The 22,586-nt window shown below is 41.2% G+C and overlaps 1 protein-coding gene across 2 annotated transcripts; it reads left to right on the top strand.

Annotated features, from left to right (window-relative positions):
* LOC5580052 (ribonuclease P protein subunit p40) lies at positions 1–22,364 on the top strand. Of its 2 annotated transcripts, XM_001654759.2 has the most exons (4): positions 1–281; positions 19,335–19,476; positions 19,552–19,716; positions 21,658–22,364. In XM_001654759.2, the coding sequence occupies exons 1-4, from the start codon at positions 147–149 to the stop codon at positions 22,344–22,346; spliced, it is 1,131 nt and encodes a 376-aa protein (XP_001654809.1). In that variant the 5' UTR covers positions 1–146; the 3' UTR covers positions 22,347–22,364. The 2 variants fall into 2 exon arrangements, with proteins under 2 accessions (XP_001654809.1, XP_021694883.1); XM_021839191.1 differs by lacking the exons at positions 1–281; positions 21,658–22,364 and adding an exon at positions 19,939–21,630 and having other exon boundaries at positions 19,243–19,476.
* The last annotated feature ends 222 nt before the right edge of the window (positions 22,365–22,586 follow it).

Genomic DNA, 22,586 nt, shown 5'->3' with positions numbered 1-22,586 from the left:
TAACGCACGTGCATGTTATGTTTACAAAAACAGTCGCGTTTCGTGTTCGGTCGGAGTTGCAAAACAGAAAGAGTTCGCAGGTCAAGAAAGAATCTCTCGGAAATTCTAGTTTTCTATTCGGAAAATAAGTGGGAAGAACTGTGGTGATGTTGTGCCCGGAAGTGTGGCGCTTTCCGGCGCCGTCGCATGAAATCGTACAGAAAACCGGCAATGTGGATCTGCGGCTGACTGGGAGGGATCCCGTTCGGAGCGGGATTCGCGTGCATCCTTTCAATCAGTCGGTGAGTGGAAATATAAGCTTCTCAGCATTTTGCGTAGGGTAGTGGTTCGGGTATTAGGCATGCTACGCGGATTTTCGCGATTTCTTCGGATTTCAAAGTTAATTTTGATCTCTCGCGTGGATTTAGTCAGAGGATCGAAATTTTGAAGCATTTGATGTCACTATACTAATTCGCAAGGATACGAATGAACACTCAAAAACACGGATAGGCACAGAATGACTAAAGTTTAGTAATGTATGACTATTTTCTATCTGCCTCTCTTTTATAATGCAGAGAATTTTATTAATATTTGTCAATTTGCGTGGGTTGAAGCATCGCTAAGCTTCAATCCAGTCGAAATGACAGTTGGGCTAAAAAATCACAGCAGAATGAAAGAGAGGCAGATAGAAAATAGTCATTGATGCATAAACTCTATTAATTCTGTGACTATCTTTATTTCTGATGGGTTATCAAAGTTGAGTGTATCGCATTAAGTGAAATAAAAATCAATTTTAAACAAAAGACGGTTCATAGACTGGTCTCTAGGTACTTCACTACTGCGCTGCAAATATTACATGAAATATTTGTTACGATTCGAAGCTTTAACCCCTTCCTTCGGTAGAAGACTTGTGTTGGCACTTAACGAAAAACCAGTACAACTATACTCGGGTTAAAACTTAAAACTTTGTATGTGTTTGTAGGTTTCATGATGCAAAAATGTTAAGGGGCTGTCCATTAATTATGTAAGGGTTTATGGGGGGGAGGGTGGCTTTGAGATTTCTTACGCGCCATACAATTTATTTTTAATTTTCATACAAAATATCTTACCATGGGGGGAGGGGGGGGTCATTCAGTGCAAAATATAAACCTCTCATAGCTGAATATTGATCATGCTTGAGCTTCTATTCGACATCGTCTAATCAACACATGGTACGCTAATCAACAATTGAACAAGCTGCTGCTTAGTGCTGATCCAGCTGAGTTCAGTCGGCTATTTTTAGCGCACAGTGAGAAAATTCATGTCAATGATGGTCAAAAATTATTTTTATTTACACAAAGTGAAATCAGTCTGAAATGATTAAGGTGAATATGCATCGAAGCCATACCTCAAATTTTCAAGAGCACAAATCTAGAGAACCAGACAGCGCAGCGGTTCGAGCTGAAAACCTAAGCGATTGGTCACACGCTAGTGGTGACCAATCGATTGAGTTTTCAGCTTAAACGGATATTTAGTTCTCTAGATTTATGTTCTTGAAAATTTAAGGTTTGGCTTCGATGCACCTTCACCTTAAGCTAACTTCATAATTTATTTATTATTTATTATAGAGGTTTTAACTGGTGTCATTCGCCTCTGGAATTTCATAATAAGTTTAAGTTTGTTCAAAACTTCAATTTGAATGATTCATTAACTTAAATTGAAATTCATTTATTTTATAAATTATACTTGTATTAGTTAATTATATTATTGATTTGTATTTTTCATAAACCTATTATGCATTAAATAAATTTAAATCATTTAAAGTGTTCTAAGCACTAAGCGGCTGAATAGAAAAATGTTCGAATATCTTGATGCGTAGGATTTTTTTTTCAGAAATGGCAAAGGAAATCATTTTTCTTAGATCGCACTATTCAGTTGTGAAGAAATGTCATTTCAAATGTAGCTATAGAAATTTATTGAATCGATTCTGTCAAAGAAATTTCCACTTTTCTTGCACGGAACAACATCCCGAGCAAGCGAAAATAGCTTAGCAATAGCAAATTATAATATCGATAGCTAAAAGTGATATCTACTTGATAAATATAATATATAACAGATCTGAAAATGATATCTAAAATTAACTACAGTTAACTCTCCCTTACTCGATATTCCGTATCTCTATGTCGAGTTAGAGAACCATAGTAAAAGTAGGTTTTTATGGCTAACTCGATGATCCCTTGAAATGCAGTTGCACTGCTTTTGTGTTCTGTAACTCGATACCTCCCTAACTCGATGGTCCCTTCAATATTGAGTAAGGGAGAGATGACTGTACATACAAAGAACAAACGAAATTTTGATGTTGTCTTCAGATCTTTTATGTCAATCAAGTCAATATCACGCTTTGTTTGTCAGTACTGCGCTCTTACTATGAATACTTAGCTCAAATGTTTGTTTTTGGTTTTCAAAATAATCCTACATTTCTGGAGGCCGACCATATTTATTTTCTGAACAGCTATTTAAAAAGTTTTGAGAAAGCATAAGTTATAAGCTTTGAAATGCGTTCGGAACTCAACACGAATTTCGGATATTTTGTCCATTTTATGAAATTTAGCTATACTGTGATTGCTTTTACAAGGCTCATTTATAGCTGAACAATGTGTTTGTTAATCGTCATTTTGGACTCTATCGGATCAACTGTTCTTATAATATACTGAAGCTGAATTAGGATTTTATAAGATACTTATTCAGCTCTTATTCATTCTTCTTCTTTCTGGCGTTACGTCCCCACTGGGACAGAGCCTGCTTCTCAGATTAGTGTTCTTATGAGCACTTCCACAGTTATTAACTGAGAGCTTTCTTTGCCGATTAACCATTTTTGCATGTGTATATCGTGTGGCAGGTACGAAGATACTCTATGCCCTGGGAATCGAGAAAATTTCCTTTACGAAAAGATCCTCGACCAGCGGGATTCGAACCCACGACCCTCAGCATGGTCTTGCTGAATAGCTGCGCGTTTACCGCTACGGCTATCTGGTCCCTTATTCATGCTTATGTTAAACATGTGGAAATAGCTGAAGTGCGACGCAAGTAAAACGTTAGTTCGTCTTCTGAATATCCTTTTGTACATATACATTGGTTTAGTGGAATATTGGTTTTTTTATTGGGGAAAACATGTCTTGTTCACCTCATTAGTAAAACAATCTTGACTAGTCGAATGAGAATCATTGGAAACGTTTAATAAGTGGCGATTCAACTTTTGTTCATTCTAATGCATGACGTTGAACAGTTTGTGTTTTAAAAGCACCTTCTCAGCTCTTTATAGAGAAAATTTGCTTTTCAGCTGTCATTACCATTATTGAACAATAATTAAACATGCATGGTTGTTTTGTAACGTTGTTACATAGTTGTAACCGTTTTCTTTATTTTCGATTGGTTCACTTTTCGTCTCGAAAAGTTGAGTGAAATCGTTTTATAGTTGTAAGCAATAAGATTGAATTATACCTTTTGCATCGGTAGCGCCTCCAGTGGTCGGTTTTAGAATCACTCCAAAACCTCTTTCAGGCGCAATTTTAAGTCACTCGCCGTTTTTCTTAAAAACTGATGAGTAGACGAGAGAAATTTGACCAACCTTTTATGTTTAAATTGCGTAAGAATTATAAAAGAAAAAGAAACGCCAATCAATAGTTCTTTTCCGAGTTGAACGACTTACAAAGAGGACGTTGTCCCTAAGCAGTGGAAGTTTTGTATAGAAGTGCTAGAAAATCGTTCAACCACGTTATAGTGAGTTTAAATAGTCGAGTGATTGTTCTTTAAATGTTTTATAGAATGTTTTAAACTAATTACAGCTATCGGAGAAACAAATAAGAATTCAGTGGAATAGCTAATAGGCCCATGTGTATGGAAACACGAATTTCCATTGTGAGTTGTTTTGTACTGGTTGTTTGTAGAACGTGGTTTAATGTTGCAATTTTTTGTTATAGTCCTTTGTTAGAATCTGTGACTTAGATAATTAACAAATTTAAGAAGTGGCTGCTCGAGGCTCAGGTAAGGCTGAAAAAAGATTTGTCGAATGCTGGAAAAAGTCGTTATTTCTGGTGATTGTGATTTTAATGGACTCGTGTGTGTTTTTGTCTATTTTTTCGTGAAGGAACATAAATCCTTCACGCGAAGGTGTTTCTGCCGGGTCTAGAACCGGACAGTAGGTCGCCAGAGGATTCGAACGCTCCGGATTCTTTTAGCGGATCCAGAAGCTTGGCGGTTTGTAGGCTATAGGCCTCATCGTCCGGCCAGTGATACGCCAGTGCACCTACGGGCCAGGGAGAACCCCCACGACTCCCGGGAATTGTCACCAGCAGCCAATTACTGGACAAATTCCCCCAAACTCAATTGGCCTTGAGTAAGCTGGCGAATCGAGCCAACATCAACTGCTCAGATCGGCATCAGCGCAGCCGAGACTCAATCCAGCTGACAGCATAGGTTGGATTCGTGCGGACCACACCACTATCATCACGGCTATCGCTACATCGACCACCACTACTACCGTCACCATCGAGCATCTGTACCACCATCATCACAACCGCCGTTGGATCGCCTGAGCTCGAGCCGGAGCCGCACACACAAGGTTAGATCCACCCATTGTCTATGTATTTTCTGCCAAAAATAGAACGGTTAGAGTAGAGTCAGTCTGGAAATTGTTTATGTACCAGCTGGCAAGGGACAAAACGAAGCACGGCCGTGCGTTTGAAAAGTAATAGTAGGAGTAGAGGAGTTGTTTGTTTTGATCAATACATTCGCAACTAAATAGCGGTCTCGGAGTTGTTTTTTGATGAGGAAGGAGAAATTGATTGGTTCGGGATTGGATTAGCTTTCCGAATTGTATCGGACGAAATAAGGTTGTTTGAATTTCAATTATTGCGTTTGAATTGGGTCGGTTCGGTCAGGAATTTCGAGACTTTGAAGGACTCGCCCTGAGTCTCGCCGGGTAATAGAACTTGCTGCTTCACATGCAAGCGACTTCGTCGGCTTGCTTGGCGCTTAAGTGAAGCCAGTTAATCGAAATCCAGGATCGGTTCCAACACCAAAATTCGAACTGTTACATTTTGGCGCCCAACGTGGGGCTATTTGAGAAAATTAGGGCGTGCGAACAAATTATAGGATATTAAAATTTTGCATCAATTGCAATTGTTTCGAAAAGTTTTGGAATTTTGAGCTTGATTATTTTTGGAACTCTTTCTTAGGATAAGTACTCACGTAAAACTTATTGAATTGGGATACGTTAGGAATTCTTCTTCGTCCTCGTTCGGATTTTTTTAGTCGATTACGTTGAATTAATCAGTCGCGTCGAACCTAAAATAAAGAATAAGATTAGTGAATTGGATTTAGTTAGTGAATTGGATTTGGATTTGTTTCTTCTAGTTTATAAGGCAATTGAATTCTTTTAAATATTTTTTTTTGTTATTTCATTGAATTATTTCTTGTTATTTTTGAATTTTGCATATAATGGCGGATGCCTCGAATCAAATCGGCCTCGGGTCGTATATTAATCCGAACGATCTGTTACCCGATGAAGTGTTGTATGAATTGGAATTACGAAACATAAATATGACCCATGCTCCCCTTGAAGAACAGAGAGTAAAGTTGAGGAGCTTGCAGTTGGATGAGCTACGAAGTCCGAAAGTATTAAAGACCAATAAGACCATCGAAGATGAACTTTCGGTCATCCAGGTTAAGTTGGTCATGATCAGACAGGACTTTGAAGCCCATGGGGGAAGGGAAAGGTTGATTTCGCGGTTACGTCACCTTCGATTGAGAGTGATTCGGTTGAACGCAGTTAACGAGAGACAAACCAATTTGAAGGAGGAACTTCTTGACGAGATTGAATTCCTTTTTGATACATTTGGTCACCCTGAGGATAAAACACCAATGACTTCAACGTTGAACGAACGAGGAACTAAACAGCGAAGTACTGGAGCGATTCCCAGAAATCCAGCACTAGAATTTCCACTTCCAAACTCTGCAGAGGATGGAGCCGCATCTTTGGCGGTTTTAAGAGATAATCCCACCGAAGTTGCAAGGGAGACCATTAGTGGATTGAGACGTCCCAGGGTTGGTTTTCTGTCTAATTCGAATAGGAGGGAAAATTTAACTAGTAATCAATCAACGCATTCCAATGACTCGTTTAATCACCTTTTCCAAGGCACTCACACATTACCACCGACTTCGACTTTGCTCCCGTCACTGATGCCGACATTGCTGCCCACATCTGCAACCCTACCACCACCTCTAGTACCACCGCCATCATCCGGTCCACCATCGACAAATCCTCTCAGAACACCTCCACTCACAATTCCTCCACCACCGTCATACCCTCCACCATCAACAGGTGCCCCTGAGGAGTGGAGTCCAGAGACTCCGACCATCGAAGAACATCATCGCCTTAGGGCCGAAGTCAGTAGAATTGTTGAGGATGTATTGTCTTCTCAATTAGAAAATATGATGGTTCGGATTTCCCAGGGAATGCAAGAAATGCAACGAAGAGCTCGAACACAACATGTAGAAAACGTGACTAGAAGGGAGAATGCGTATCAGGACTCTGAAGCGAACCATAATCTTCAAGAACGTGGATTTCATCATATCAGAGGAGAGCCCCAACCGACGATACCCACCTCCGGATTTAGACACAATCGTGTAGAAAATCAGACTTCAACGCCAATTCAAATGAGCGGTAGAGTCGATCCACGTCCACCATTAGTAGCTGATGCTCCAAGGAATGAAGTACAAAGTTATGCGCGTCCAATTGACCAGTTCAGCTATGACAGGAGCAATTCACACAAAATACCTATTAATAAATGGCCAATCAGATTTAGTGGGGAACCGAAGGGAATGTCAGTCGAGGAATTCTTGAAAAGGGTTGATGTTCTGGCCAGAAACAATCAGGTGTCAGAGCAAGAACTGTTGAGTAAGGCAAATTTCTTATTTCGGCCTGAATCTCCAGCCGAAATTTGGTATTACACTTTTAGTAACAAATTTACCAATTGGCAAACTTTAAAATATTACCTTCGTTTGCGTTTTGAAGTACCAAACAAGGACAAAGTTATTGAAAGGGAGATACGTGATCGGAAACAATTACCGAACGAGACTTTTGTTACTTTTATGGGGGAAATCGAACGTCTTTGTCAGCAACTATCAAAACCAATGTCTGAGAGAATCAAACGAAGTATTCTGATAGACAATATGCGCGACTGGTACAGGCCACACCTAGCATTTATCGATACCGATACTCTAGACATTGAAACTCTATGTAACTTGTGTTATGAGCTGGATAAATCGGTATATCGCTCGTATGCACAGCGTACCAGACCATACAATGCCCATTGTATAGATGGCCATGACTACGACGAAGAGCAGAATTTCGAAGACCCCGAAATTAACGCTATTACCCGAGGTAGGCAGAGGAGTAGACAAGCAGAAGAGGTAAGGAACGATGTGCCGACAGAACAAGTGAGCGAACAACCAAATTCAATTCTATGTTGGAATTGTCGCCAATTCGGGCATTATTGGAGGGATTGCTCGAAGAATAAGAAATTGTTCTGCCACATTTGCGGTCAGCCTGAAGTGGTTGTAATGAATTGTCCCAGTAATCATCGAAATCCTCGGCAGGAGTCAAAAAACGAGATGCCGGAGAGACACTAGGGAGTAACTCTTCTCCAATCGAACAAACGACTCCCTGTTCAATCGTTTACGACAAGTTTCCGCCAATTATGACGATTCATGTCAAAGAAAACAGATGTCCGTACATCACGGTTACTATTTTTGGAACCGAAATTAAAGGACTACTAGACTCAGGTGCTGCAGCTAGTATTCTTAGCGATCAGGGAATTTTGGACAAGCATAATTTTCCGAAAACTGCTACCAATATTCAAATTCGAACGGCAGATGGAACACCACATCAATGTGTCTCGTTGATCCACATTCCATTTACGTTCAAGGGAATAACAAAAGTAATTCCTACCTTATTCGTCCCAAATCTTGCGAAAAAGTTGATTTTAGGCAACGATTTCTGGAAGAGCTTCCGAATAACTCCTGCATTTGAGAATAATGGGCAACTCACGCGTTTAGAAACCAATTGCATTGGAATCGGATCAGTTGACGTGAATTGCATAGACCGATATTTTGCAGAAGATGGAGTCGAAATCAACTTGGTCTTAGAACGTTCGACAGAGATCCTCAAGACCGAACGCCCTGAAGAAGACATTAGCTTGGATTTGCCGTCAGTTGAATCCCCGGATATCTCCACCATCGGCGAAGTTGTCACCGAACACGATTTGTCCAAAGACGAACGAAACGAACTTCTTAGAATTGTGAATCACTTGAAGGGAGATGGGAAATTAGGTCGAACGTCAGTTTTGCAGCACAGAATTGAGATCTTGCAGGGAGAAAAACCTAAAAAGCCTCCTAGATATAGATGGTCACACGCAATTGAGAAAGAGATGGAACGAGAAATAAACCGTATGAAAGAACTTGATGTCATAGAGGAATCCACCTCAGATTGGTGTAATCCACTCTTGCCGGTGAAGAAATCTTCGGGCGAATGGCGACTTTGTCTCGATTGTCGACGGATAAACGAGGTTACCAAAAAAGAAGCCTACCCGTTCCCAGATATGCAAGTAATATTAGGTCGAATTGAAAAGGCTAAGTACTTTTCGATAATCGACTTGTCCAAAGCATACTGGCAAATTCCCTTAGCTCCAGAAAGCCGAGATTATACCTCATTTCGGGCCGGAAAGCATCTTTACCGATTCAAGGTGATGCCTTTTGGATTGACCGGAGCACCAGTTACTCAAACTAAGCTCATGAACCGTGTCTTAGGGTTCGACTTAGAACCACAGGTATTTGTATACCTAGATGATATCGTGGTTGCCTCCAAAACTTTGAAAGAGCATTTCAGGCTCCTGAGAACCATAGCTGATCGACTAAGGGCTGCCAACTTGTCAATAAGTGTCGAAAAATCGAGATTCTGTCAAAAGAGAATATCGTATTTAGGATATATCTTATCTGAAGAAGGATTGTCTATTGACAGTGGAAAGTTAGATCCCATTCTCAACTACCCATCACCCAAAACTTTGAAAGAAGTGAGAAGAATGTTGGGAATGATTGGATTTTATAAGCAATTCATTCCAAATTATTCAACCATATTAGCTCCCATTACAAATCTTCTTAAAAAAAGTAAAAGCAAATTAATATGGAATGAGGAATCGGAACAAGCTTTAAATAACATAAAGGGAATACTCACCTCGCCACCCATTCTCGCTAATCCGGATTTTAGTCAGCAATTCGTCATTGAGTCCGATGCATCCGCGGTTGCTGCCGGAGCAGTGTTGGTGCAATACCAGGAAGGTGTACGTCGTCCCATAGCGTTTTTCTCGCGAAAATTTTCCGCAACGCAGATGAAATACTCAGCGACGGAGCGTGAATGTCTCGCTGTAATACTGGCAATCGAGAAATTTCGACACTTCGTGGAAGGAACGCAATTCCGTGTTGTTACCGATGCGCAGTCTCTTAAGTGGCTCAACCAGATCAGCGTTGAGGGTAACTCCGCTCGTTTGGCAAGGTGGGCGTTAAAACTGCAACAGCACGACATTATTTTAGAATACCGAAAAGGAAAACTTAACGTTATCGCTGACGCACTATCTAGAGCGATCGAGGTTGATGTACTTTCGGCCGATCTAGATCTCCAACAGTTGAAAACTAATATTGAGGCGAAGCCGGAAAAGTACAAAGATTTCAAAACCGTAAACGGCAAAATCTATAAATACGTGCCCACAGGTCGTTTAGAAGATTATCGGTACGAATGGAAACTAATCCCAATAAAAGCAGATCGAATGAAGATTCTTGAAGCGGAGCACAATATAGCCCACTTTGGATTTTATAAAACCTTGCGAAAGATCCAGGAAAAATATTATTGGCCAGGGATGGCCATAGACGTAAAGCGTTATTGTCGAGGCTGTGACACCTGCAAAACATCAAAATTTCCAAATAGTGCTAGGGTTCCGCCGATGGGACGACCCAAAATTGCCAGCATGCCATGGCAAATGATTTCTGTGGATTTCGTGGGTCCGTTTCCCAGATCGAAATTGGGAAACACTACACTCCTAGTGGTAACGGATCATTTCTCCAAATTTGTTTTAATTCAACCCATGAGAGAGGCCAAAACTCAAACATTGGTAAAATTCCTTGAATCTATGGTTTTTCTTCTCTTTGGCGTGCCTGAGATCCTCATCTCCGACAATGGACCACAATTTAAGTCTATGTTGTTCGAGGCATTGCTTTCAAAGTACAAGATAAGTCACTGGAAGAATGCTAACTATCACCCAGCAAACAATCCCACGGAAAGGGTTAACCGGGTGATTGTAGCCGCAATTCGAGCATATTTGAAAGGAGGGGACCAGAAGTTGTGGGACAGCAATCTACAAGAGGTCGCTATGGCCATAAGAACAGCCGTTCATGAATCTACGGAGTTTACGCCGTATTTTATAAACCACGGCAGAAACTATGTTGGATCTGGAGATGAATACGCTAATATAAGAGAAGGATCTGGAGAACTTGACTATGACACTAAGGCATTAAATGACGAAATGAAGCAGGTCTATGAGCAAGTCAGAACAAACTTGAAGAAGGCGTACGATAAATACAGCAGGTATTATAATCTACGGTCACGAGCTGTTCATTCAGATTTTAAAATTGGGGAAATAGTTCTCAAGAAGAATTTCTTCTTATCTAACAAAGCGAAACACTTCAATGCAAAGTTAGCTGACACGTACTCACCCGCTAAAGTCATCGCAAAGCGTGGAACCCACTGCTACGAACTTGAAGATTTGTCAGGAAATCGGCTGGGAGTATTCCGTTCAGCAGATCTGCAACGTAAATAGGACACTGGATGTAAAGCTATGTCGGTGTATCCTCCCTGCAGGTGCACATAAACGAAACGAAATTAAACACTCCTAGAGGCACACAATCGTAACTCCAACGTCGAGATGTCAGCCAGCTGTTTCCTCCGTTGTCGAGATACGAGAACTCATACACTAGCAAACGTAATTATAGATCGCAGGAAAAAAAAAAGATTCACTAGTAAACACTGTAGAAATTCCAGCTATGTCGGCGCACTATACTTTGGAGTGCGCATAAACAAATCAAGATTAAAAAAAAACTCTTCGAGGCACACTATCAAACTCCAACGTCGAGATGTCGGTTCACTGTTTCCTCCGTTGTCGAGAACATAAACACATACACGAGCAAGTACTCTCTTAGATTGCTCGGAGGTCTAAACCAAAGCAAAACACTACGTGATCCAGCTATGACGGTGTGCCGTGCTTCTACGGTACACATAAACCAACGATTAACCAAACACTCTATGAGGTATATAATTCCAACGTCGAGATGACACAAAGTTGTTGTCTCCGTTGTCGAGAAAACAGACTCAGACTCAGACTAAGGTCAGGATAGACCTTGAAAAATTGTACATACAGCTGTACATAGAACACTAACACAGTATGGATTCGGTAGAAAGATCATTCGATTATCAATACATGTATATAAATTCACTTTCGGTTTCGTTGAAATTGGTAAATAACGTTGTACATATTATTAAGATAAGGATAGCACTGAATTCATCATAAAATTGCACTATATTTTCTTGTTAATTATCAGAATTTAGACACTTACTTCATTATAAAGCAATAATTTTCCAGCTTCCAATGCCATTTCCAGCCTTCCAAATTCACTGAAATAAAAAACAAATACACACAAAGAAAAACCAATTTAGGCCCAACATTTTCAAAAAAAATACAGTTCTTTCCATGACCTTTTTCGAAGCCATTCCATAATACACTAAAGCCACATAAATTTTCACGATCACTTCTCGTATGCAAGCCCACCCAATTCACATTTCACTAACTATTTCACGCGATTTTCGGAACATTCACGACGGACTTCAACACGCCATATTGGCTCGCGACGTAGAACTGACTGACAGCATAAAGTTAGTTCGGACATTGTAGGAGAGAGGAGTTTGTAGTGGTGAAGCTGGCATTAAAGATACTACCGTCGCGGTTAGATTACCGGATCATTACTAAGAATTTGTACATGGGGGAAAGCGTAGGAGTAATTTATGGACGTCTCGTAGCAATTTTTTTTCGGATGGTTATCTGAAAGTAGAAGCAATAGTCTTCAGTTGCAGTGCGATCGTCGCGGTATTCAGTCGAGTAGATACTTGACATCGAAGTCATAATTCGGTATTCGGTTTAGTGCTTTATGCTCAGATTGATATCTGAGTAGGCCGTTGAAGGCGAAGAAAGGAATCAGTGGGGATAATGAAAATGAAGAAGGGGTGATGATCCGCAAAAAAAGAAAGAGTGGAAGAGTTCCGTGAATATTCGAAGATCAAGATGGAGTAGAAAATTTCAATAAGCCGAAGATATAAATATAGCAATTAATAAAAAAAAATGTAAAAATGTTTATAGTGGAATAGTTTGTAGTTTGTTTAGTGTTTTGCTCAAAAAAAAAAATAGTTATCGTTGATATTGGAATCATCGTCACGATCAATGAATTGCATGCATTGAAGCCTTTGGATTACGCAGATGAGATACTTGTGGAGATAAGGTAAGATAGAAGACATCTTGAATTTGATCGGTTTTATAACTTATTATTTTTGTATAAATCCTATATTTTCGCATGAACCCTAATTAAGACAATTGAATTTTGCCCAAGAACTGCAGAAAAAAATATATTTTCTGCGTAAATATATTTTTTTGGTCGGAATGGGTGTAGTGTAACGTTGTTACATAGTTGTAACCGTTTTCTTTATTTTCGATTGGTTCACTTTTCGTCTCGAAAAGTTGAGTGAAATCGTTTTATAGTTGTAAGCAATAAGATTGAATTATACCTTTTGCATCGGTAGCGCCTCCAGTGGTCGGTTTTAGAATCACTCCAAAACCTCTTTCAGGCGCAATTTTAAGTCACTCGCCGTTTTTCTTAAAAACTGATGAGTAGACGAGAGAAATTTGACCAACCTTTTATGTCTAAATTGCGTAAGAATTATAAAAGAAAAAGAAACGCCAATCAATAGTTCTTTTCCGAGTTGAACGACTTACAAAGAGGACGTTGTCCCTAAGCAGTGGAAGTTTTGTATAGAAGTGCTAGAAAATCGTTCAACCACGTTATAGTGAGTTTAAATAGTCGAGTGATTGTTCTTTAAATGTTTTATAGAATGTTTTAAACTAATTACAGCTATCGGAGAAACAAATAAGAATTCAGTGGAATAGCTAATAGGCCCATGTGTATGGAAACACGAATTTCCATTGTGAGTTGTTTTGTACTGGTTGTTTGTAGAACGTGGTTTAATGTTGCAATTTTTTGTTATAGTCCTTTGTTAGAATCTGTGACTTAGATAATTAACAAATTTAAGAAGTGGCTGCTCGAGGCTCAGGTAAGGCTGAAAAAAGATTTGTCGAATGCTGGAAAAAGTCGTTATTTCTGGTGATTGTGATTTTAATGGACTCGTGTGTGTTTTTGTCTATTTTTTCGTGAAGGAACATAAATCCTTCACGCGAAGGTGTTTCTGCCGGGTCTAGAACCGGACAGTAGGTCGCCAGAGGATTCGAACGCTCCGGATTCTTTTAGCGGATCCAGAAGCTTGGCGGTTTGTAGGCTATAGGCCTCATCGTCCGGCCAGTGATACGCCAGTGCACCTACGGGCCAGGGAGAACCCCCACGACTCCCGGGAATTGTCACCAGCAGCCAATTACTGGACAAATTCCCCCAAACTCAATTGGCCTTGAGTAAGCTGGCGAATCGAGCCAACATCAACTGCTCAGATCGGCATCAGTGCAGCCGAGACTCAATCCAGCTGACAGCATAGGTTGGATTCGTGCGGACCACACCACTATCATCACGGCTATCGCTACATCAACCACCACTACTACCGTCACCATCGAGCATCTGTACCACCATCATCACAACCGCCGTTGGATCGCCTGAGCTCGAGCCGGAGCCGCACACACAAGGTTAGATCCACCCATTGTCTATGTATTTTCTGCCAAAAATAGAACGGTTAGAGTAGAGTCAGTCTGGAAATTGTTTATGTACCAGCTGGCAAGGGACAAAACGAAGCACGGCCGTGCGTTTGAAAAGTAATAGTAGGAGTAGAGGAGTTGTTTGTTTTGATCAATACATTCGCAACTAAATAGCGGTCTCGGAGTTGTTTTTTCATGAGGAAGGAGAAATTGATTGGTTCGGGATTGGATTAGCTTTCCGAATTGTATCGGACGAAATAAGGTTGTTTGAATTTCAATTATTGCGTTTGAATTGGGTCGGTTCGGTCAGGAATTTCGAGACTTTGAAGGACTCGCCCTGAGTCTCGCCGGGTAATAGAACTTGCTGCTTCACATGCAAGCGACTTCGTCGGCTTGCTTGGCGCTTAAGTGAAGCCAGTTAATCGAAATCCAGGATCGGTTCCAACACCAAAATTCGAACTGTTACAGTTTGTGGCTCTGAATTGTTATGGCGTTTTCGGTTTTAAACCTGGGGTCAGAGCTGACCCGACTCGCAATAAACGAACGAAAACGGATCCAGGTTTGAGTCAAATCGAATGTGTCATACCTACATTCGAACTGTCAGCCACACAGTTCCATGAAATTTCGCTTCTCTGAGTGCAAAATCGTAAAATAATGTCTCAATATTGATGCAATAAATATTTCCGTATGCTTTCGTAAACATCTCCTGTTATTAAAATTGTGCTTTAATCGTTAATTTTAATAATTATAAAAATGTAAACAATCAATTTTTGACAGTTGAACCCCGCTCAGGTTGGATCGCAAAAAATCGGCAGAGCAAACCTCGTTGTGTTTGGGTCGAACCTGGGGTGGATCCGGGTTCGACCCGACCCAATAAAAACACGTTTTGACAGCTGTTAGATAGGATCCAGGGCGAACCTAGGTTCGCCCCAGCAATAAACGAAAACGCCATTATTTGGGGGTGATCAACACATATACAAATCAATGTCAAATAAATTGTAGGTCGGTCGAACCTGAATCGGGTTGGGGTTGAAACTGTGATTCAGAACGGGTTGCGCCAGTTCCAACCTAGGTTCAAAAATGAATTCGACATAAGTCAATTTTATTAAGTTCCAAATGTTCTCATAGATTCTGCTTTATTCAACCTCAATTCAAACATGGTTTCTTATGCCGAACAATAGAAAAGACAGTAGCCTAACGGAGGGAACTCCAGAAGACAAAAAAACGTGGACGATTGAAATCCTCATGAAATTTATTGTAATGTCAGTAGCCGTGCTCTAAAACTATTAACTGTTTTTACTTTTAGAATTTTTCCTGATATTATTCATTTGTCATGGTTCCGAATGTATTCCGATGTCCCCAAGTGCTTTTCAAAAAAATACATTGTTGAAATTTGTTAAGAAAATGGATAATTTTTGGGTTTTTAAAACAACAAAATTATATTTTGCAATGTCGTTGAGACAACTCAAGCGAACTGCATGGATTTTATAAGGATGTTTTACAACACTTGACATTGTAACTTTTCAGAGAGAATACTTCTAGAAATATCAACTCCACAGCTAGGTAGTCATTGATCACAATAGGAACAGATTTTTTTTTTGCAATTTCTCATCGTAATAGGCTGTTTTTCATCCCGCCAATCTGTCATGAAACGGACTGAAGTATGCAGTGCGGGAAAAGTCATTACGCAACTGAAACCAGTGCTGTAATGATTTATTTTGCAAAGCTTTCTCATTACGCAACTGTTTTAAGTTGCGTAATGAATCATAACACAACATTTTTTTTTTCAGAAATTGTAAAATAATGGTGAATGCATTTCGATATAATTTCTGATACCCTCAAGTGGTCTTCTACGAAATTGCAAAAAATTGTGTTCTTAACTCGTTGCAGAACTCGATCGTAATTATTCAACTTGACAAGCCTCGTTGGATAAATATACGACTCGTGCACTATTTTGAAAGTTGGCAAATTCATATCTGAGTGCCTGAGAGGTGAGGGATTCTGAATGAAAATAGGATCCTGGAAATAATTCAATGAGAATGACAATTTTACTGCAAGGAAACAAAATTTTGTGCGAAGGTTATTTTTTCGATAAACTACTTGAAAAATGCAACATTCTAGGTACTTTCAAAGTTTGAAAGGACCTTCAAGATATTTTATATGATTAAAAAAAAATGAGGTGGGTAATGTCTGTTACATAACCGCGGGGCTGACGTAGGACTACTATGGACACAATTTCGATCAATTCTGGGTCATTTCTTCTGTTGATTTAACCAGAGTTGTAGTATTTTTGACTAGAAACATTCTTGATTTGAGAAGTTTAGCATCATACTTTTGACCACACTGTGTTGTACGGTGGGTGTCACGGATTGAAATACAATGCTTTGTAGTGGATGCTACTATGGACATAGTCAAATTTACTGCACTGCTCAGTGATTTTCACCAGATTATAGAAAACTTAACAGATTTTTGTAGTCGGTTAAAAATCGTTGGTGCAGTTCTTTATTTTACCATGGATTCAGTAGTTTCTACAATAAAATTCATTTCAGTGTATATAAAATTGATGTCTTGGCTAGGGATGTACAAGATGAGCACTGCAACAGCGTCCTCGAAAACATCATCAAATTGCCGTATTGCCGATTATTCGTGATAAATAAGATATTGTATAATGCTACGAGATGAATTAAGAAATTATAGCAAGTACCGTGCACCCCCGCTAATTTGAACGATACCTCATGCAAACCATCGGGGTTCATTTTTAATTTGAACATCTAGTCACCCTAAAAACGTGTTTCTTGTTACCTCTTTCACTGTTTTGTTTTGATGCTGCGTTCCGTTCCACAGCGTTCCTTCTCACTTCACTCCGTTCCATGAGCAAAATGACGTTTGAACCATTTTTAATCTGAACGATGTGCAAATTAGCGGGGTACATATTAAAAAGTGTTCAGATTAAATGTGGTCAAACCAACGGGGGTATACCCGGTATGTGGTAAACACATTAGGAAATATTACACAGATAACTCTTGAGTGCCCATTCGTTGGCCCTGAAAAGGGCCGATTGAACGGTTGAATTCGAGTAACACGGATACATTTTGACGGTGCACTGGTTGAAATCTGAGAGAGACTCGCGAAGAGGAAAAATATCAATGTCATATGCAGCCCAGATTCCCCTCTCACGAAACGTCAAATGAAGCCCACCGTTTTTATGGCTGAAAAAGTGAAAAGTATTGTGTTCAAAGTAAACTGTTATTAAAAACCTCAGTCGGCGGAGCAGTTTTTTCAAAGTTGCTGATGAATCTAAGCAGAAGATTAATTATTTCTAATGTCTGCTACGTTTGCTGGCATAAAATTTCACTCAAACGGCTATTTATGATTCGATGTGATGCAAACTCAATCATTTTTTGCTGAGAGGTACATGTGAGGGTTTGAACAACATGCGCATAATTGGGATAAACACAAAGTGGAATAAGAAAATAAGCAATCACAGAAAAAGTAGACCGTCTTCGCGAGTCTCGTCTCAGGTTGAAATCCTCCTCGCCCGATGAGGTTTGCGGTGGCGGCTTCTTCGGGGTCTTCTTCATCACGGCGGACTTTGAAACTTGGTGGGGTTTTGCTTAGGAACTGCCTTCTTTTTCTCCTCCTCCTTTTCGGAGCCACAGCCACAGTTCCCCGGGATTTCACTTCACTCTTGCCTATTTTGCAATCTTGCCGACATCGCAGTTGTAGTTTCCGCCGATGTATTTCTCGATCACCTGCAGGGAGGACCCTTACCGTTCGTTTAGGGTTGCGATGGCGGCCACAACCATCTCATTCTCCTGTGGACTGCTTCCTTTTCTTCTTCTTGGCGGCGGCAGCGGTGATGGCATTGGCTACGGACGGCATCTTCTTTCGGTCGGTCGACGGTCAGTTTGATTTGAGCGAAGCAAGACAAACGCGGGGGTCCTTCGCTATCGATGTCTGTGTCTGAGAAGCAAGCCCGATCAGAGCAAGTCGATATGTAGCCTGCTGAGATGCGATCCAAGCGGAGAGAGAAAAGCAATTAACGTCAACTATTCTCTAGCGCTCCTATTTATAGATTTACTTGAAAGCAACGTTCTCTTTTAAAACAGTAATTAAACTATTTGGACAGGTATGTGTGATTCAGTAAGTAAACGATATGAACCTTTTATGTCTTGTCTTTCGATTGAGGTGCTAATCAAGGAATTTCGTTGAGCCAGAAAAAAAGTTATAAACGTTTAAAATATTTCATGCCAACGTAACGGTCTTGGTTTTGAAATTTCAATTTCACTCCTGTATAGAGAAAAAAGACGTAGTCCGACGTCAAAAGAATTTTGAGAGTCATCGAACTACAATTTTTAATTTCAGAAAACGCGTGAAGTTTTCCGGATTTATTGAATATTTTAAATTTTTAATTCAATGAATCCTTGAGACTGATATTTTCCAAGATAACGTTAATAACGCACTGAATGGCATGTTCAGCAAAACACGGATGTTTGTTTTACAAACAAGTTTATAGAAAACACCGAAAAAAGGAAAAATCTCAAAAAGTATGAGGAGTACAAAAAAGGTGCCATCGACAAAGATGTTTCGAAATTCGAATTGCCATTTATACGACTTTGTCGAAGGCATGTTTCTCGATATAATAAAAGAAAGTTGCTCTATTTTACTGCTAGGTGGATTAATCACAAAGCTTTTTGCATCAAAAGATGCGTTTCAGTATACCAGGAAATTTTCCCGAACAAACTATAGCGCAAGAATCAACGGTTTAGTGAACAGATGGTCTCAAAGACATGTAAATTTATAAATTTAATTTACAACAATCGCAATCTCATCTATTATATTGAACCTGATAAGTATTATGTTGTGATCAATGTTTTTTCAATGTTGAGTATTATCAAAATATCATAGGTAAACATGCAATAAATATGATAAATCGCGCCAACCATAAAATCAGTTTTCACTTTCATCATTAAAGTTCTTGCAGTAACAACATACATCAGAGCATTACCACCTGCCCCAATCCACACCGGCAGCAGCTGAAGAGAACCACCGAGTCTATTTTTATCCCGCGAAAACAAATCTTCCATCAGCGCACAGCGCAAACGCCTCGATCTCACTCTCTGAGCCGGCTCAAGCTAAGCCGTATAGAAGACTAGCATTGCGCAATAGCGTGCGGCTCACCTGAAGCCATCCTCTCGATAACTCTCATAAGATTTTACATCCATTGCCTTTTGACTTTGAGACGAAGAGAGGCACAGTTTTCCATTTACCGATCTGGTTTCATTTTCGAAAAAACCTTCCCCACAGATAACGATCGTCCTGCCGGACGTGAGCAGCATACCGATCGAACTGGAAACCGCTCTGGCCGATAGCGATCACTACCTGGTGCGTAACGTGTCCCTCCAAACACTAGCCAATCGGGCCTTTATCGAAGGATTTATCAAGCAAGGTATGGGTGCTCTCGGCTAAATCCTCGCTTTTCTTCTCATCATAAATTGTCGCGCTTGGGACTATCTATTTTCAGGAAAATTCTACGCAGTATCTTTCCGGACCCGGTTGGACACGGACGATTGTGTGGCGGTAGTTCCGCCCGGAACGCTGGTTCTGCATCTGAACAAGGAAACCTTCCAGTCGTTGGGCCTCGAGGGCCAGGTGTCGGAGTTTGCTCGGAAGCGAAACAGCAAATACGGTGAGTTTTAGCTATAGAGGTGATCGAGGAGGGGTTCAAAGATGAAGATGGTTGGGGGTTATACGGATTACAAAGTTGTCAGCTCAAAATTGTATGTTGTGAGGTAATCAAATTGGGTAATGATACCTTTATTAGGATCAGTCTCCAAAACCATCCGTTTGAACTTCTCGCAGCGCACCATGCAGATTTCAAGTACTGATTGCGTTCCGTAATCGTCCGTAGCTTGAACGATCATGCCCAGACTGAATCAACCGATAAGGCTCGAGACGCTGGCTCTCAAAGGCACTACCGTCTGGCTATGTCACATTGCGGAGCTGTTGATGCCGACCATGCTCGTCTTGAGCAAGCAGGGCACCAACGAAGCGCAGAAATGTCTGAAGTCCATCGTGCTGGACTTGCGGGACGAGTACGATCACTGTATACCTGCCGACTTGTATGACGACATGGCGAAAGAGCTGATTTGTCAGATTACTCTCCTCATTGAAAGAGTGAAGAAGGCGCTTGATCTGAGGGCGTCCATGTCCAAGTTCTTGTGTCAGATGAACGTGGCAATCGCCATGTCGGAGGTTTTGCTTTCTCGAAAACTCCGGGTCATGAAAATCGACGAGTTGCCGAAGACAATGCGTCACATATTTTACTCGAAGATGAACGAAATGAAGGGTTTGCGATACCTCAGCTTGGGATCCATGAGTGGAGGCTGGAAAACTGACGACATGGAGAAAACCATTTTGAACGGTTTGGGGACGATGAAAAACTTGACGGCTTTGACGTTGAACTATGACTGTACGAACACTATCCTTCGGTCGTTGATCAAAAGCTGTCCCAATCTGGAGTACATAGACATTTCGAACTCCAAATACGTTACGAACGACAGCATTGACATCCTTACCAAGCTCAAGAAGTTGAAGGTAGTGCTCCTGATGCGCACTCAAGTCACCATCTCCGGAATGATTGAGCTTCTCGTCAAAGCGAAGAATCTAACGGACATCGGACGCTACGACGACCTTGGTCGCTGCTTGGAGTTCATCGAGCAGAACTATCCGCAGATTCTCAGTTTGAAACTGCAAAGGTTCGAGACGCGCTTCGCAACGACGCGCCATATCCAACTTTTGTCGGAAATGTGTCCGGACATGCGTCACGTGTCCATCTTTCACAACATGCTTCTCATGGACCTGATGGCCTTGATCGGTATCAACAACCTCGAAGAACTGTACCTTTTGTCGTGCGACTTCTTCGCTGATCAAGTCCGAGACGTCCTCCAGGTGAAGGGCTGTAATCTAACTCATCTGCACCTGGAACACGTCGAGCAGATGGATATGAACGCCCTGATCTACATCAGTCAGTACTGTCCGGACCTGAAGACCCTCGCTTTGTACAACTGCGTCATGATCCCGTCCACATCGGTCTTCCTTCGACAGTACGCGATTCCCCCGTTCATGAACCTGGAACGGCTCGGTTTCGTTTGCGAGTGTCCCTTCAATCACCTAGAGTTCATCCTTACGACGGCTCTGAAGCTTCGCTTCCTCCAGGTGGGAACGCAGGCCTACACGAGCGACGAGATGTTCGAGCGCATCTTCCTGCGTAATCCGTTCCAGTATCTGGAAGATGTCCGGATAATACACTCTTCCGAGTTGACCATCGAGACCGCCTACCGATTCGTCGAGAACTGTCCGAATCTGTTGCTGCTCAACGAAATCGAGTGCTGGCAAAAGGTCCGGGATTATGAACTGGTACAGCTGCGGGAGATGATCAAGGAGAGGAACTATGCCGTCCACACGGCACCTCTTAGGAACTACGGGAATCAAGAGTGATCCCCGAAAAACGAACGAAAGTTGTGCGAATTATGATAATTTATTTACTCGTTATTTACACCTAAGACGTTATTTTTGCTTAAATAAAGTATAAAGCATAAATCCCCGATCTCATCCTTCTCGTTGACAGTGGTCCGCATTGATCTGCACACGCTTCAGCCGGAAAGCAAATTCTTCAAACGGGTTCGAGATTGTCTCGGTCGCGATTGCTTAGGTCGATTCGATCTACAGGTCGCGTGGACACCTCCGGAGCCACCTGCTGGAGTACGATCGCGAGTCTGCCCCTCTTCGATTGCCAAATACTTTGCCGATCTGGCTTCAACCGATCAGAACCTCAAGGTCGAACTGATGCCAACGATGATCAAGACTCACCAGGAGTACGGATTGAACGTGCCGGTATTCAACATAAGTGAAGATGACGACAACGGTAAAGAGTACTGCAGTGCAGGTGAGTTAATAGAATACATGGGGATGTTAGCGTTGTCGTGCAACACGGAGGAAGAAGAGTACCTGAACTCGTACGACTTCTGCGGAGAACGAGTGGAGATCGGCAACGCCAAGGTAATGCACTGGAATGGGTTCTTCACGCCGGAACAGGTGGAAGCGGTGCACAATGCTATGAGGCGGGCACTGGATGTGCAGGACTATGTTCCTTGGATGGGAATGTATGTGCAGGGCTTTTCCGACAGTCCGATAGGCTTTAGGATGAGGGAAAACTATTTCCACACGGATGGGGAGAACTGCTACGCGATTGTCATGAATCCCAAGGGAGATTTCCTGTGGTATCAGGTGGTGGGGAACAATAAGATGCCAAAATAAAAGAGGATAGAATGGCGAGTCGTGCTCCAGTTTTCAAGACACTATAGAGAACTCCCTGAACCACTGATTACGACTGTTTCAACAAACAATATGTTGAGATTCATTGAACCGAAATCTAAATTTTGAACAGTATATCTACAGGTAAAACTTTTGCAAGGTAATGATTATCAAATTAAATACTTTCATTTCAGAATACAACCATCGTTGTTGTTGTCATTGGCGTAGGAACAGGGGGGGCCA

This window comes from Aedes aegypti, chromosome 1 (genome assembly GCF_002204515.2).
Source record: "Aedes aegypti strain LVP_AGWG chromosome 1, AaegL5.0 Primary Assembly, whole genome shotgun sequence".
Classification (NCBI taxonomy): domain Eukaryota; kingdom Metazoa; phylum Arthropoda; class Insecta; order Diptera; family Culicidae; genus Aedes; species Aedes aegypti.
This window is presented reverse-complemented; position numbering and strand designations above follow the sequence as displayed.